The following is a 15,164-nucleotide window of genomic DNA, read 5'->3' as shown; positions in this document are numbered from 1 at the left end:
CGCTGAACATGTGCACAATATCATAAACCAAGTGAGGTCGTTGGAGGACGAATCGCGGCTTAAACGCTGAATATACATTACGGTCGGTCTACACGGGTGTGCTTTCGTGAGTGCCATGAGTAATGAAGCGGAATGGAGCCGACTCCGCGTACGCGCAATCTAAAAGTGTTGGAGAAAAAGCGAACGACTTAAAAACCGTCGCACCGTGCTGCAAAAGACTCCAGAGTGACGCGCACCAGCCGTAGTGGAGTGTCGCGTGGTCGCTCGACGTCGCCTTGTGTGTGAAGCGTGAATTGAGTGGTGTACGCACTTTGAGAGAAGGCTTCAGAGCTATTTCGAGACGTTCTTGCGACGCGTGTGAGCATGCTGTAGTACCACCGCGACAGTGACGAACCAGGACAACGCGCGCGAAGCGTGAAGTGTATTTAGAACAGGCCGCGCGTAGCGGCGGCGTCCCTGTTTTTTTTCTTTCTCTGTCTTTACATGCGCGTCGCCGGGTTTCAGTTTGCCGCGCGTCGCCCGCTCGCCTCTCCTCAGATTCAGTCCCTTTTCCTGCAAGAAGCCTCCTTCGAGTCTCGTGCTGCTGCTGCTGCGTCGACAACACGTTAAAGTGTTACAACCAATGCCGTGAAACGTCAACAAACACAGCGTGAGTCGCGCTGGTGGCAACGGAAGCACGAATTTTGCCAGCCGTGATTCCGCGATCCACATGACTGCGGAAGCGATCACCAGGAGTTCCGCGATCGCTCAGCTGGCGTCGTCGTCTGCTTCTCCTCTGGCTTATCGCCCGCCGCTTGGTGTTTGATCCGTGTAAGCGCCTCGCTTTATTTTCCAGCTCGAAGCGCGCTGTTGCGGCTTCATGACCAGTCCTCTTGTGAAACGCATCTCGCAGGAATGAAGATGGAAGTCGAAGTGCGCGTGATGACTCTCAACTGCTGGTAAGTTGCTTTTTGTCCGTGTTGTAAAGCCCTGCCGTCACGTCTGCTTCCGTAGAGTTAGGCCTAATAAACCCATCGCTCTGTAAGCTGAAAAGAATAGAATTGCGGCGCAACGTGTCTCTTGCTCTTTTTCCGCCGTGCTGTGAGATATCTTTCTGGAGCTCTTTTTCGCTGTTGAGAAGGAACGGGACGCGTAGCAGTTGCAATCGCTGTAGTGGAGGCCGTCGCGTGATCTCGTTGAATGAATGGCTCTTTCGTAGCTTCTCGACTCCGTCAGTTCGAAACCTGTAAAAAAAATATTTATGCGATAATCTGTCGCGCTAAATGCAGTGTTTTCCGCGGCGTTTCTTCGTGTTGTCCATGTAGGAATTTGTGAAAGGTGCCGCAGGACGTTAAAATACGCGCGCGCCATATGACTGATCATTTGCAAACAAATCTCGCCTAATATGACTAATGACTTGGCGATAGCGTGTGGATGCGCCCCTTATAGACACGTTGTCGTTTGTGATCAGCAGCTGATAACGTGTGACTCAGCCCTTGTAGAAGTGTATGTTTGCCGCAAAATAATAAAGAAAGCGCTGGCTTATTTTAACAGTATATAGCGCATGTACTTGTCGGACTTTAATTTTATATCTGCATGTAACCCGTCGTTTACTCAAAATCTCTGGAAACAGACAAAAAAAAAAAAAAAGCCGCTGCGCCGAATCATTGTATCGCTGTATCGCTCGCGGAAGAGAAAGTGAACGGGCGCAACGGATCAAGAAAACGAAAGAGGCGGAGCGCTTCCTCATTGCAACGTCGGGCCGTCCTTTCGCTGCCGGCATCGATTCTCTTTTCTTTTTCTTTCTTTTTCGTTTCCTTTCTCGTTCGTTTGGCGCCCGGTGTGCGCGCCTGGCACACATATCCAGTCAACGCAGTGTACCATTCTCTGGCTTGCTTTCGGCGCTAGCCGCTTTTTTTCTGGGTCAGCTCAGGCCCGCTACTTGCTATATATAGGTCCTTTATTGTATGCGCATATACTTCAATTGACATTGCTGTGCGTATTTGCTGTGGTTGTCGCACGCCGATTAAGGGTTTGGGCCTTCCAGACGAGGGGACAGAAATGCCGAGGGCCCACGTGTGCAAGCTTGCTCGTACGGCGGAAATTGTACGCGTGCACGCTTGAAGAAGAGTGTTGTTTATGGCAGTGGGTCAATGACCTCCCCAAGAGTTTGACTTATGAACACGTTGTTCTCCGCTTGTGGAAGCTGTTTGCATTCGTTATGTAGATGCATGTGTGTCATACGTACGTGCATGATTGGTATTACCTTTGTGAAGCATGTAGGGATGCAGAAGAGGCACTATGTGGTGGCAGAGTGACTAGCTGCCGGCTTTATATAGTAACAGTATTTTTGTCCCGGCAAGCTCTTGTGGGTTTGGTGTTGAGTCATCGTGGCAGAGACAATTACACCGTGCCACTTGGCTGTGGTACTGACTTGATTGCTTGATGGAAGTCACTGTCATGTTTATTTATGCCTGTGGTCAGTCACCCAGAGTGGCTTGCCTCAAAACAAACTCATATGTAACCGTGAGAGCTGGTTGTTTGCACATAAACCAGTCTCCCTGAATTTTCTTCCGCTCTTCGGCATACGCTACTTCAGATAGCGGCAACAAAAAGCTTGCCATGCTTGTCTTCGGACAACCTCATACTGGTATGTTCACTGTGCAGATTTTCACGTGCAACCTCGTCTTATGATTCTTGCGAGTAGAATGTCTTGTCAATGGGCTTGTGTTTGTTTGTCCCATTTGTCTGCGCTGAAGCATGGCCTATTAATAAATTATAATATTCCCGAGACATTGCACATGTGGAGTTTGTTACTGATTGCTTTGACTTTGGACTGATTGAAAATTATCGTAAGAGCTGTAAGTGGGATTGTTTTGAGGTAGCGAATATTGTAGCATGCAGTGTCTATCTGTAAGGATGCCGAATCACTTCACATCTTGTAAATGTCGTCCATGCCAACCTCTCAGTTTATACATGGTATTGATTTGGGCAAGCTGGAATGACAAATCCACTACAGGCAACCAGTGCAAATATGGCACAAGAAGTCGAGAGTCATTGTTATTGTCAAAAAAGTAATGTGTACAAATACATACATGTAGATTTCCATAACTCATGCAACTGCAAGAGTTATAATGGGTGATCGTTTAGTAAGCATCAGTAATAAGCATGCAATGGGTAAATTCATAGTAGCAATAAGATTAAAAGAGTTCCTACGCACATTGAGTTACCATGAAGATACGACAATCAAATATTTTACAAGTATTTCACCAAAGGGGGATATTTTACAAAGTAGACTGGAAAGGTTGTGTGAGCACAGCACTGTCTTTCGACTAATATTTACTTGAATCAAGCATCACACATATGCATATGTTGTATGCATGGAAGGGTAAAATTAACAGGGCACCAAAGAAATGAAAACAAAGTGCACAAAAACGTATGCAGCAGCATATGCAGAGGTGATCTATGGCACAGTGCCACCTATTGTACCTTTGTTATTGTGAAAGGAATTCACGCCCCTTGTCAGTGAAGTTTCCTGATGACATGCACCCAGCTGCACTATCTCTCTCCACTACCTTGATAATTTCGTAAGTAGCCCGATCTGCATTCCTCACTAAAACACATTCCTGGAAAAGCAGTTTGCACCTGTAGTCACATATGTAAATGCCTAGGTGGCCACACACAAAGCTGTAAACATGCATCATCGCATATGTGAATGCCTAGGCAGCCGGCTACAGAGCTGTAGACGTATTGCTTGGTCACTGATTGCGGCCGCAGGTTGTTGTTTCAGGAATCTATTGTTTTGGCAAGAAATGCCTCTCAAACTACGTGTGAAATTATTCAAGGCAGTGGAGATAGGGTGGCTGGGCAAGTTGTGGCCTTTATTCTTTTTATAAATTGCAAAGGCATGATAGGATTACTGCAGAACTGATTTGCTGTTTTCAGTGTGCCATTGCTTTGAGTTGTCGGTTAATTTGGCCTCGCTGTGCGATCTTCTTGCCTCCTAGTTTCTCAGATTGTAGGGTTGACTACACAGGAAAGGCTTTGATCTCAACGTTAATTCTTCGACTAGCATGGATTTTCTTCAAATGTGAAACTTTCTTTTCGAGAAACCTGTGGGGGGGTTTCCATTGTAGCTCTGTGCTCCTTTCTGGTGGATGACACTTATTCCCTTCCCACTGGAGTGCACAGCCTAAATTTACAGGCCAGACAGAGAAGTGGCAGCATGACATATGGCTGACTTGCAACTGAAATTGTCATTAACTTAACTACCATGAGAAATGTCAAAAGATCAGTGAAAAATGCAGATTTTATTAAAACCTATAATTATCTTACCATGTTTTTATTTAAAGTGTCATACCTGGAATACCCATAGCACTTTTAGTGCTATTGTTAAAAAATACAGCAAAAGACATTGTCTATTGTTTATTTATACATAAAAATTGCATGGTAGTACAACCTTTATCATGATAATCTAACTTGTCATCGGCAGTTAAGGAGTTAAGGCAGAGCAAACGCGTATGTGTTGCCTCGCTTATGTTCCATCTGTAAATTCAGGCTTTAAGCTTCAGTAATTGCGAACCAAGCAACTCGGAAGAACGAGTCATTGATTCTCTTCCCAATTACTTTTGCCTTTCCAAACCCATGACAGGGAAGTGTTATTTGTGATTCAAGTAAAGGTTAGTTGGAAGACTGCGTTGTGTTTGTGTCTCTGTTTCAGTGTGCTTTGTGTTGTGTTTGTATTGGTGTCCCTCCATAGATATTCAAATTCTTCTTTTTCTTTTTTTTCTTGTACACCAGGTTCCAAATCTCTTTGACCTTTCTAGGTTATGTCCGATCACTTCGTTTATCTCTTACCAGCTGGATGAACCAGTGTTATTATTCGAACATTATCAGTGCACGGGTGCTTACACACCTATGCCAAACATACATCCCATAAATGACCAATTTCATTATAAGCTGCACCACTTGTCATACTAGTGCAAAAGGTCTTAAGCCAGCAGTGGTTACTGCTGTGTTTAAGAAACGCCAAAGTGTCATTGCCCAGGATAAACAGTCCGGTTATTTTTTGTAGCCCCCCCTCCCCCCTTCGGTTTCTTTTGGTCACCTGCTGCCGGTGGATTCTCCTGACTGTCCTGTTTTTGCTTCACAGGGGCATTGTTGGTATCAGCAAGCACCGCGTCGAACGCATGACGGCCATCGCAAATTACCTCGCCACGACCGAGTACGACTTCGTGTTTCTTCAAGAGGTGAGCATGCGGGACTATGTGCTGCCGCATTCTCCTTGCAGCAGCTACTATCCAAGTTTAACCCTTTGTTTGAGTGCTGGGTGGTTTTCGAAACTGCTTCATAAATAATGTTTTTAAGTAATATATTGCCAGGCCCGAAATTCAAGTGGTGTTTATTGGCTATACCTTGCTGAACTTTTACAAATTCCTAAATCCGAAATTTATATAATTTAGATTTGGGTAATTACTTCATTTAGAATAATTAATGCTCCTCAGGAAAAAGGAACTCTTCATTGCTGTTATTGTCCCTTGAATACACCTGATAATTCACATCAACATCTTGAGTCAAAGTTCATAACTTTCTAAATTTCTACATCAGTCAAAAAAGATGTAAAGGTGCTTGCATTTTGTAACACACACTTTCGAAAAAAATCAGAATGTGAAATTGAAGCTGCCATAAGAAACTTGATGTCATGAAATGCCCAAGACACATTGCATATGTACTGTATTGTGTTAGCTTAGGTTTGTTTCAACCCTACATTAAAGGGCCCCTTACCAGGTTTGAGCATTGAAAACAGACAAGTGTAGCATGTAGACCACGCAGCTACAATGGCATCTGCAAGGTATCGAACACCTGCACATTGCGATAACAACTGCACTTTCAAACAGAAGCCCCCATGCCTTTTCTCTCGGGCGAAGCCCGCTTCCATCCAGAGGATCAAGGTCACACGCACAAATGCTTCTACATAAAACACTGCTTGCAGTGTCACCGATATCGACACGTGACCTCGGTAAATTGGCCAATGCAGGACATGCAATACTGCCACCGGGAATGCCCTGCACAACGAAAAGAGGGAGAAGGAGACAGTGTCTGGGTTGATAGTGAAGCACACGTACTTGCAGCATGGCAATGCCATATTTCGATGTCTCCTGCATCCTCTAACAGTAAACCAGTTAAAAAAAATTCTTCTTGTAAGGCACTCCCAAGACAGCACCCTAAAACTTCTAGTGTATAACCAAAACTTGCAATCGGGCCCGGGTGAAGGGTCCTTTAAGCAACGATATATTGATGTGGGATCCAAGATTGTGCAACTTTTCGCAACTTGCTGTTGTCATGTCGTCTTTCTGGCTTAGGCGGCTTGTTTTATTCGTGTATGAAGGCTTTGGTTATTCATTAAGTGACCAGGTGTTGTTACAGCAGAGACTGTTTTACATCCTCATTGCTGCCCTGTTGGCTTTCTGGCCTACATGCGCTTCCATTTCCCATTTTTCACAACTACCCATTCAATTTCTCACTGTTATGAATTGTTTACCTTCACTATAGTAAAATGTCACCAATTACATAATATCTGTTAGTTGAAGGGGCTTCCAATCATTCTCACTTAATCATTGTTACTGAGAGCAGAGGGGCCAGCATGGTTATAGACACAAAACCAGAGCTCTCGACACACATTTCAACCTAAAATTCGTCTGCTTTGAAACATTTTACAACCATGCAAAAGCTGTGTGGAACTCTCCTTGCTTGACACACTCCAGCACTGAACTGTACCGCAAGGGCGTTGCATTTGCATTGTGCCCACAGCTATCTCACTCTCACAAGGAAAACAGCGCAAACCAGAGAATACCTGCAGAAACTTTTTTTCGCTTTTCGCTTGCATGCGAAAAAACGAAGCCATATGCAAGCTTTGCACATTTTGATTGCAAAGGCTGCCCTTTACTTTGTCACCTGTCAGTGTTTCCAGAGCGCTGTACAATTCAGCTGCAATGTAAAACATTCAATTATAAATTTTCTGCAACACCCATAACATGGCCAAAGTTTGCCAGCTTGCCATGGGGCATGTATGGTTTAACATGCAGCCCATAATTCAAGTGTCGGGGCCCCTTAGAGAGGGCCGACTTGCTCACATCATGAAGTGAGGTCATCTGAAATCTTACGCAGATCTGGAGCCAGGAAGACTTCAAGCGCATCCGCAGGAAGGCCAAGCACAACCTGCCTTACGGTCACTACTTCTTCAGGTGGGTGCTTTGCATGAACGCAACTAAAACCTACAGTGCGAAACCTACAGTACCAGCGATTTTTTTTTCACTGATGCACCTATGCGCACTTTCATATTCCACTGCACTGAAAAAAACAATGGCAGATCGCACACATATGTGGGAATCAAGGATAAGTGGAGGTTTCTTTGATGTTTACTGAAATGTCCTCACTTCTCTGTAGCTCAGTGCTCCTCATTCACTGCACACTCTGGACCCCTTCACTTCTTTCTCCACACTCGGCTGCTCCTGTTCCTGACTTCTCCACTTCACTGCAGCCGAGTCCCTCAGTTTACTGTTGCCAGCTTCTTCAATTCATGTCTCTCGTTCTGCTTGTCTACTCGGGCACCCACACAGTGGCACGTACACATTCCGGGAGATTGGCCAAGAATGCATCATCAGTGACCACGTCATCGTATACCTTTGGGTGCATACCGTGGCACATCAGCAAGACGGGCTCGATGCTTTCTGCATTACTTCCACATCCTACTGAAGAATAGTCATTACTAGCAAGTTCCTCCCTGTAACAGTGCCTTCAAACAGTGGGACACTTTTCCCTTGATTTCATTGTGACAAGTCCTCATCTCGAAGAATTTCCTCTAGCGACTTGTCGGACTACAGTCAAAGACGGCATCTTCGGTTTGTTGTGCGTATTTCGGGCGTCCACATTTGTCTTCTTTTTGTGTTAAATAGCAACTTGGACCTGGGCAACTTTGATTTGTCACTCGGGATAATCAAGCTAATCGACATATGCTGCCTCGTGACATCAAGGCTGCCAAAGTTCAGACCCCCCCTATGCAATGAGTGAGAAGGGTAACAGCAGCCCCTAATTCTTTCCCTAAATGGCATCTGCAAGGTATTGAACACCTTCACATTGCGATAACAACTGCACTTCCACATTACTTCCACATCCTACACAAGAATAGTCATTACTAGCAAATTCCTCCCTGTAACACCTAAATGTTTCCACATTTAGGTGTTGTGTCGATGTACATCTTGCAAGTATTCATTCTTTTTTGTATATGAATGTTGTGAGGTGGAAACAGGCACGAATATTGTTCACAGATGACAGCAGCAAGAACAACACAGATTGTTGAGATTCAGCTTTTAAAAACGTGGCCTGTGCAGTGCTTTGACCTGACCAGGCAGCCTTTCATGAGACAGCCTCGTGAGGTACACTGACATGCCTATAGTCGGTCCACGTGTGATGCCGTCTTGAAACTATGGAAAACGAAGCGAGTTCTTTTTGCACCTAAGTTATCCGCACCATAAGAGGGCACTCGCATCAAAACACTCGCACCATCTCTCATCGTAGCTTCCTAACTGCAACACTGACTTCATCTGCAGCGTGCGTGTTGTGCGGGTAAGCCAAATGGCCAGGAGGCATCATGCGGGAAGAAATGAATGTCTGGGGACGTGAGAGAGGTCGAGTGTCACTGCAAGTTCCAGACGTAGTTTTCAAGAAAAATGTTAAATAATCGGGTAACAAGGGTGCCTGCAATGAAAACAAAGCATGAATCAGACAACCAACAAAAACTTAACTAACCAGAAGTCAACAAACACCTGGCAGTGCAAAACCAAAGTAAAAACCAATAACATAGGAATTGAAGATGGTTGCACTTATACAAAACGAGCAGTGTGTAAGCTAAGGCCTTGTCACAAAATAGAAAACAGAGGTAAAACATTGTGTGTACATTTGTTTGTCAGTATATTTAGGTTTTGCTTAGGCTATCGTCAGGTTTGGTTTGACACTGTCTAACATTGCACATTTTGTGTGATTTAATGTGAAGCAAGTGTTTATGGTAATCCTTGCTTGAACCTCTTGGTAACGTATGCAGTATGGTTGCTTATAAAGTCAGTGACAGTAGTGCTGTAGTTGAGTTCAGTTGCTTATTCATTGTTTCAGATAATGTGCTGTTTTGTATCACAGAAACAATATAGTAAATGAGGTCATAATAGGGGCATACACTTCGCATAACTAATGTATGTTTGTCACTGTGTGTGTGGTGGATATGTACCATTTTGTAGTTGTTTTCTGTAGCTATATAACAGTTTCCACTGTATTGTATGTGTCTCCTGGTCTGGCATGTTTTATTTTTTTTTTTTTCGGAATCATGATATGATTGAGGCACATAGTTGTGGGGATTTCCAGATTTGTCTTGACCATCTGTAGTTCTTTGACGTGTACCTAAATCTCTGAATGGTAATTAATGTGCGCTTTCATTATGTACCTAAATGCTTGGAAGTAGGTCTTCTTTATTGTTATTGTGCCACTAGACAGTGCATTATTGATGCTGTTCGGTGCCTTCTTCGTTTTTTTAAATATATTTAAGAATTAAGTTGTAGGTCTGCACTTCACCACGCTGCTTTTACATTTCCTTGCCTCCGTCTTCACGTTTTCGCTCCACCAGTTAAGCTTCATCTTCGAAAATGCTGATCCGATGGCCTTCCCTCTCTCATTCATGTGCAACTGCAGCGGTGTCATAGGCAGCGGCGTCTGCGTGCTCTCCAAGAGCCCCATCGTGGACACTGGCCTACTCAAGTACAACCTGAACGGCTATGCACACAAGATCTTCCACGGCGACTGGTTCGGCGGCAAGGTGGTCGGCCTCTGCAAGGTCCGCCATCGGGGGCTACACGTCAACCTCTACGTCACGCATGTGAGTGATCACGACCCGAGACGTTTCTGAACTCACTCCACAGTGGTGGCCGCATTCAAAGCTGATCATTTTTAATTCACCCATTTTCTTTTGTGCTTATCAAGTTCATGCCGCATTCTGGCCAAAGAAATTACCCAAGTCAAAGCACGCTGGCAGAACTCGCTGAGGGTAGCCAAATAAGTGCTTACACCTTTGCAGGTAGTCAAATTTTTTTTAAAAACTGTCCCCTGTGGCCAACTTTAATGTGTAAGCATTCTGGGCTATTTCCCTTGGAGATTTGTTTGTCCATCTGTCTTTAATGCATGGCAGGATGTGCTCCTTAGATATACATGGGGTTCTCCGAGGATATATACAAATATCTGAGTAAAAAAACAGACTGAGCAAACATTGCCATCGTACAACTAAACGCGTTCGGATATGTCAGAGACGTGTGTGTAAGATGAGCGACCGAAAAGAATGCTTATGCACTATCTGACAAGTCCCACTAGGAAGTTCCTGCAGTAATATTTTTATATCGCAGTTTCTAGTAGTAGGAAATGATTAAAAGCTAATGAATACACAACAATTTATTGTAAGCAATAGTTTGTTTCAAAAATGCTTTACTCGCACCAACAGTGTACACACGAATACGCTATACAGTTAAAAATGGAGAAAATTGTCTTGCAGTATTTATGCTTATCAATTTGTTGTCCCAAAAACACGTTTTCTCAGAAGAAGAAACTCGTCAGAAATGAGTCAGTAGAAGAAACGTTTGAGCAGTTACACCAGGAAGAGGCGCTGGGTGTGGCCACACTGAAATTATGACTGCGTGCACCCTAACACAGGGAATACGCGAACCCCAACCGAAGGCAAAGAAAGAGAAATCTGATTGCTATCTCTGATCTTTGGCCACGCCAGGCTACTGGAAAAGTGATAGCTGTGGCTGTAAAAAAAAAATAGCATCTCCTCTAGACATGCCTTGGAAGTAGCAGACGATACGCATACCCACGCAATCGAGCACCTGGAGGTAGACAAGTCTAGTTGTGTGCACCGGTGAGTGTAAACACAATTTCAAATCACTGTGGCCAACTCCAGAGAGATGGCAGCACCTCTCAACAACCAGTGATGTTGAATACACACAAAATATCGAATACAAAATCAGTGCCCTACATATACGTCAAAAACAATGCGGGATGGATCAGCAGTGCCGTACATGTATGGTAAACACCCTCAAAGGACTAAACGGGTCATTACGTGGCCGTCCAACTATTCTCAGCTTATCATTGTAACTGATAGTGGAGGCGCCAATATATTTATGCACAAAAAAAACTGGGCTATTGGCATACATTTTAACTATGAAGTTCAGTTTGAAATTTCTGCTCTGAACCCCTTCCAACGACAGTGGCTGCTATTTTGGCATGGCTCGTGCAACATCTAGTAGAAGTGGGGACCGCTGTCGTCTGCTGAAAGCGTTATGCACACATCGTATCGGACCGTCCTTGCTCTGCACGCTTTGGTACCCAACAATGCAGCAGGGGTGTAACTGTTACATTGTTCCTGCAAGACTTTCACAAGTGCAATAGGAACGGCACACACGAGAGAATGCCTGCAGACACTGTCTTGGGCTGACCACCGAAACGCGCACGCGACGCCGATACTGGGCATCAATAATGTCCAGTGTGCCAACATCGAGGATGTTCAGTACATCACCAAACTACTATTATACAATATGTTTTTCAGCCACTAGAAACTAGAAACGACACAATGTGCGTGCGAACTAGAGCAGTAGCTGCCTATGGTGGCAGCTTCTCCACAGTACTCACTCGTGTCGCATAGAAATGCTGACGCGCACTCTGTTCAGAAAATCTCCAGTATCAGCAAATCTTCTCGCGGGACTTACTGTGTTGCATTCGTTGCTGTTGCTACACTTACAACAGTTTGTTCAACAGTTACGATGATGGTGTTGAGAAAACAAAAGCCTTTGTCCCTAAAGAAACATACTGGCGGTTGTTGATTAAAACTTGCAGAGAAAACGCACAGACATTTCCTGTCAACATGTGCAGCATGATACACAGTCAGTTTGCCCCGCGCACTGTGTAGGTGATCACGTGATCTCCTGTGGGTGCGAGGCCAGCAGTGCTGCCGACCTCCGAAGCCAGTTCTCCCTTTACTCGAATGAAAAATTTCCTAGATTTCTGTAAAAAGGTTTCGTTTGTATATGCTTTCTGTAAGCATAATATGTTGTATTATGCAAATGGAGTGCACATTTTATGTTCAAACCTATTTCTAAGCTCAATTTTAAAAATGTGTAATTAATATGTCGCTGTACTCAAGCTGAAATCATGTTGCAGTGCGTGTTGTTAGGCTAACACAGCCTCACCTGAAGCCATATTCGGAGAACACGTCAGCATGTTTACATTTTGCTATCCGCGCCGTGCACGCCGACGGACGCGCCACTGGTGGCGGCCTTGCGCAGAACACGCGAGAGAGAGCCTGGCGCGCGCCGTAGTTTGTTGTGTCGTTCATCGTGCTTCTCTGTCTTATTCACGTTTTCAGAGCAACATAGGCAACACCATTCGCACATGTGGGGTGGCCAAAGCTTCAGGGAATGTCGAAGAATGGTTGCAGGGTGGGGGGCCCAAATACCGGTGAAAACGTGCCAGCGATACGGTTCTAATCATTCCCGGCAAAGCCTCATCAGCGGGAGCAACGGTAGCAAAAGTCACTTCGAAGGGAAATTTCTTGTTCTCATCCTTTCCTTTGTCTCGTCGGTGTTTTTTTTCCACTCGATCATAGTTAGACGCGTGAGCAACAAAGTTCGTTGGCAGTGCAGCATGAGGTTTAAAGGCATTTCGCTAAAGTTCGGAATGCTGTTTGCCGCTTATATTGTTTTCCGCTTCTTTACCGCATTGCGCTAGCTAGGCAGCACGACTGCACGAGCGCATTGCGTTGTATGTTAAAGCTACTGAAGTTTGCAAGAACTGAAATTGTTGGTTTCACGTGGCGCGGTAAATCCTCGCACCAGCTGTCGCACACTTCATGTTTTTACATCTATTTTATGCGTGGCTTCGCACATGTTTAACTGTTGCTACTCGCTCCATGCATAACTCTTGTCGATTCTTTTGAGCTGCAAAGTTTTCACCCTGCCTTGTTTGTAAAGGATATAAAATCGCGCTGTGTCTTATCGGAATGATACCAAGGAAGTGCTTCTTTAACAGCTTTATTCTTTTCGCCTGAGGGCATCTTAGATATCGTTTGCGTTTTTGGAAATGTGTTTAGAAAATAGGTAGTTCAGGGCGAGAATTGCTAATAGCTGCTGCATATGGACTGTTCATCACCGCAGCAACCTCGCATTGACATTTGCAGTTCTTGACATGCCCAGTGGCACTGCATCCTTGTCTGCGACGAATCCGTTGCCAACTCCCTCAACCTTACTTCATGGAGAGTGTATAGGCACAATTCAGGTATTCGACGTATCCTCCATCTTCTGCCTTGACGACACACACAACTTGCTACTCAGTGCCTTGACACCTTCTATTCGTATGCCTGATCACCCACCTTTAAATATGTGTGGCTCCGCCATCGACGATGAACTTGCAGAGGCACATCGCAAGAAACTCCTTGCACTGCTACACCAGTTTTGTTACTCATTTGATTGCCAGAAGGTATCATTAGGCTGAACGCACACTGTTTTCCATCCAATTGGCACTGGCTCCCAAGCGCCTTTGTGACAGTGCCTTCACCGCATATCCCTGCTGAGCGTCGTGTTACCTCCGAACAAGTTGATGACATGCTTCAGTGTGGCCTCATTCAGCTATTCTGCAGTCTGTGGTCATTGCCCGTTGTTCTTGTTAAGAAAAAAGACAGCCCAATCTGTTTCTGCTTCGGTTACCGCGAATTAAACAGTTACACACAAAGATGTATATCCTCTATCACACATTGCCCTGAACTGCTTGCAGGGAGCCGAATTCTTTTCATCACTAGTCTTATGGTCCGGTTATTGGCAGGTCCCTGTGGCACGATCTGATCACCCAAAAACGGCCTTTGCAACTCCCAGTGGGCTGTTCGAATTCAGTGTTATGCCCTTCAGCCTATATAATGCCCCTGCAACATTTGAAAGGATGATGGACAGTGTCTTGCGTGGTTTAAAATGGAAGACATGCCTGTACTGCCTGAATGACACCGTCATTTTCTCCCCGGATTTTCTATGGTCAGCTCCGTCATCTTTACAAAGTATTGATCTGTTCGACGCATGCGGAACTTCAACTTAATATAAAGAGGCGCTTGTTTGAAGCTCACCATCTCACTGTGCTGGGCCACATAGTCTCGAAGGACAGCATCCTTCCCGATCTGCAGAAACTTTGTGCTGTTGCTGAATTCCCTACACCTACCACTGGGAAAGCACTCTGCAGCTTCCTTAGTCTGCGCTCATACTTTCGCCGCCTTGTAAAGAACTTCGCTTCCATAATAGCACCACTGACAAAACTGCTCACCGGTGATTGCTATCTGTCTGGTTGGTTGCTGGCGTGTGCTGAGGCTTTCGCAACATTACGTCGTCTCCCGACTTCACCCATTTTACGTCAATTCGATTCTATCGCTCCAACCAAGGTACACACAAATGCCAATGGGATCGTACTTGGCGAGGTACTTGCCCAATGAAAGCCAGGCTTCTCTCAGTATGTAGTTGCATATTCAAGTTGTGCTCTCTCTAAGCCAGGGTCCAGGTACTCAGTTACCTAAAAGGAATGTTTGACAATTGTTTGGGCATGACAAAAATTTTGCCCTTGTATGGCCATTCATTTCATGTCGTCACTGATCACCATTCACTCTGTTGGCTAGCTTCATTAAAGGATCCATTGGGTCGACTTGGACGCTACATTTACAAGCATTGGATATTCACATCCTTTACCGCTCGGGATGCAAGCATGCCGACACCCACACACTTTCCTGCTCGCCCATGCCTTCTGACATTGCACCTGCTTCCCTTTCTGCAACTTCCTTCGCTGACATCAGTATGACTGACATGCGTTCAGAACAGTGCAGGGATCCTTGGGTAACCTTTTTGATCAACATTCTCTCTATGCCTTCGGCGATACCATCCCCATGGCTCCCTCATGCCCTTCGTTGCCAAGTGCCTCATTATGCACTCCAGGACACCATGTTGTACCACCACAACTATCACCCAGATGGTCGCTAATGGCTTCTTGTTATACCTCGCTATTTGCACTCCAACCTGTGCATGCATGTCCATGTAGACCCATTAAATGCACACACTGGTGTCTTG

At 45.0% G+C, this 15,164-nt stretch overlaps 1 protein-coding gene across 2 annotated transcripts in view; it reads left to right on the top strand.

Moving 5' to 3' along the window:
* The first annotated feature begins 489 nt into the window (after positions 1-489).
* The window catches only part of nSMase (neutral sphingomyelinase), a 43,796-nt gene continuing 29,121 nt past the window's right edge, over positions 490-15,164 (top strand). The window contains exons 1-5 of one of the 2 annotated variants that reach the window (XM_050191161.3): positions 490-810; positions 893-938; positions 5,132-5,228; positions 7,147-7,223; positions 9,718-9,901. In XM_050191161.3, the coding sequence (XP_050047118.1) occupies positions 895-938; positions 5,132-5,228; positions 7,147-7,223; positions 9,718-9,901 (402 nt within the window). In that variant the 5' untranslated portion in view covers positions 490-810; positions 893-894. Of the gene's footprint in view, positions 939-5,131; positions 5,229-7,146; positions 7,224-9,717; positions 9,902-15,164 lie in introns of both variants that reach the window. The other variant, XM_050191160.3, reaches the window with a different exon arrangement.

Source organism: Dermacentor andersoni, chromosome 10 (assembly GCF_023375885.2).
Source record: "Dermacentor andersoni chromosome 10, qqDerAnde1_hic_scaffold, whole genome shotgun sequence".
NCBI classification, from domain to species: domain Eukaryota; kingdom Metazoa; phylum Arthropoda; class Arachnida; order Ixodida; family Ixodidae; genus Dermacentor; species Dermacentor andersoni.
Note: the sequence above shows the minus strand (reverse complement) of the source record. Positions and strands in the feature narration are given on the sequence as shown.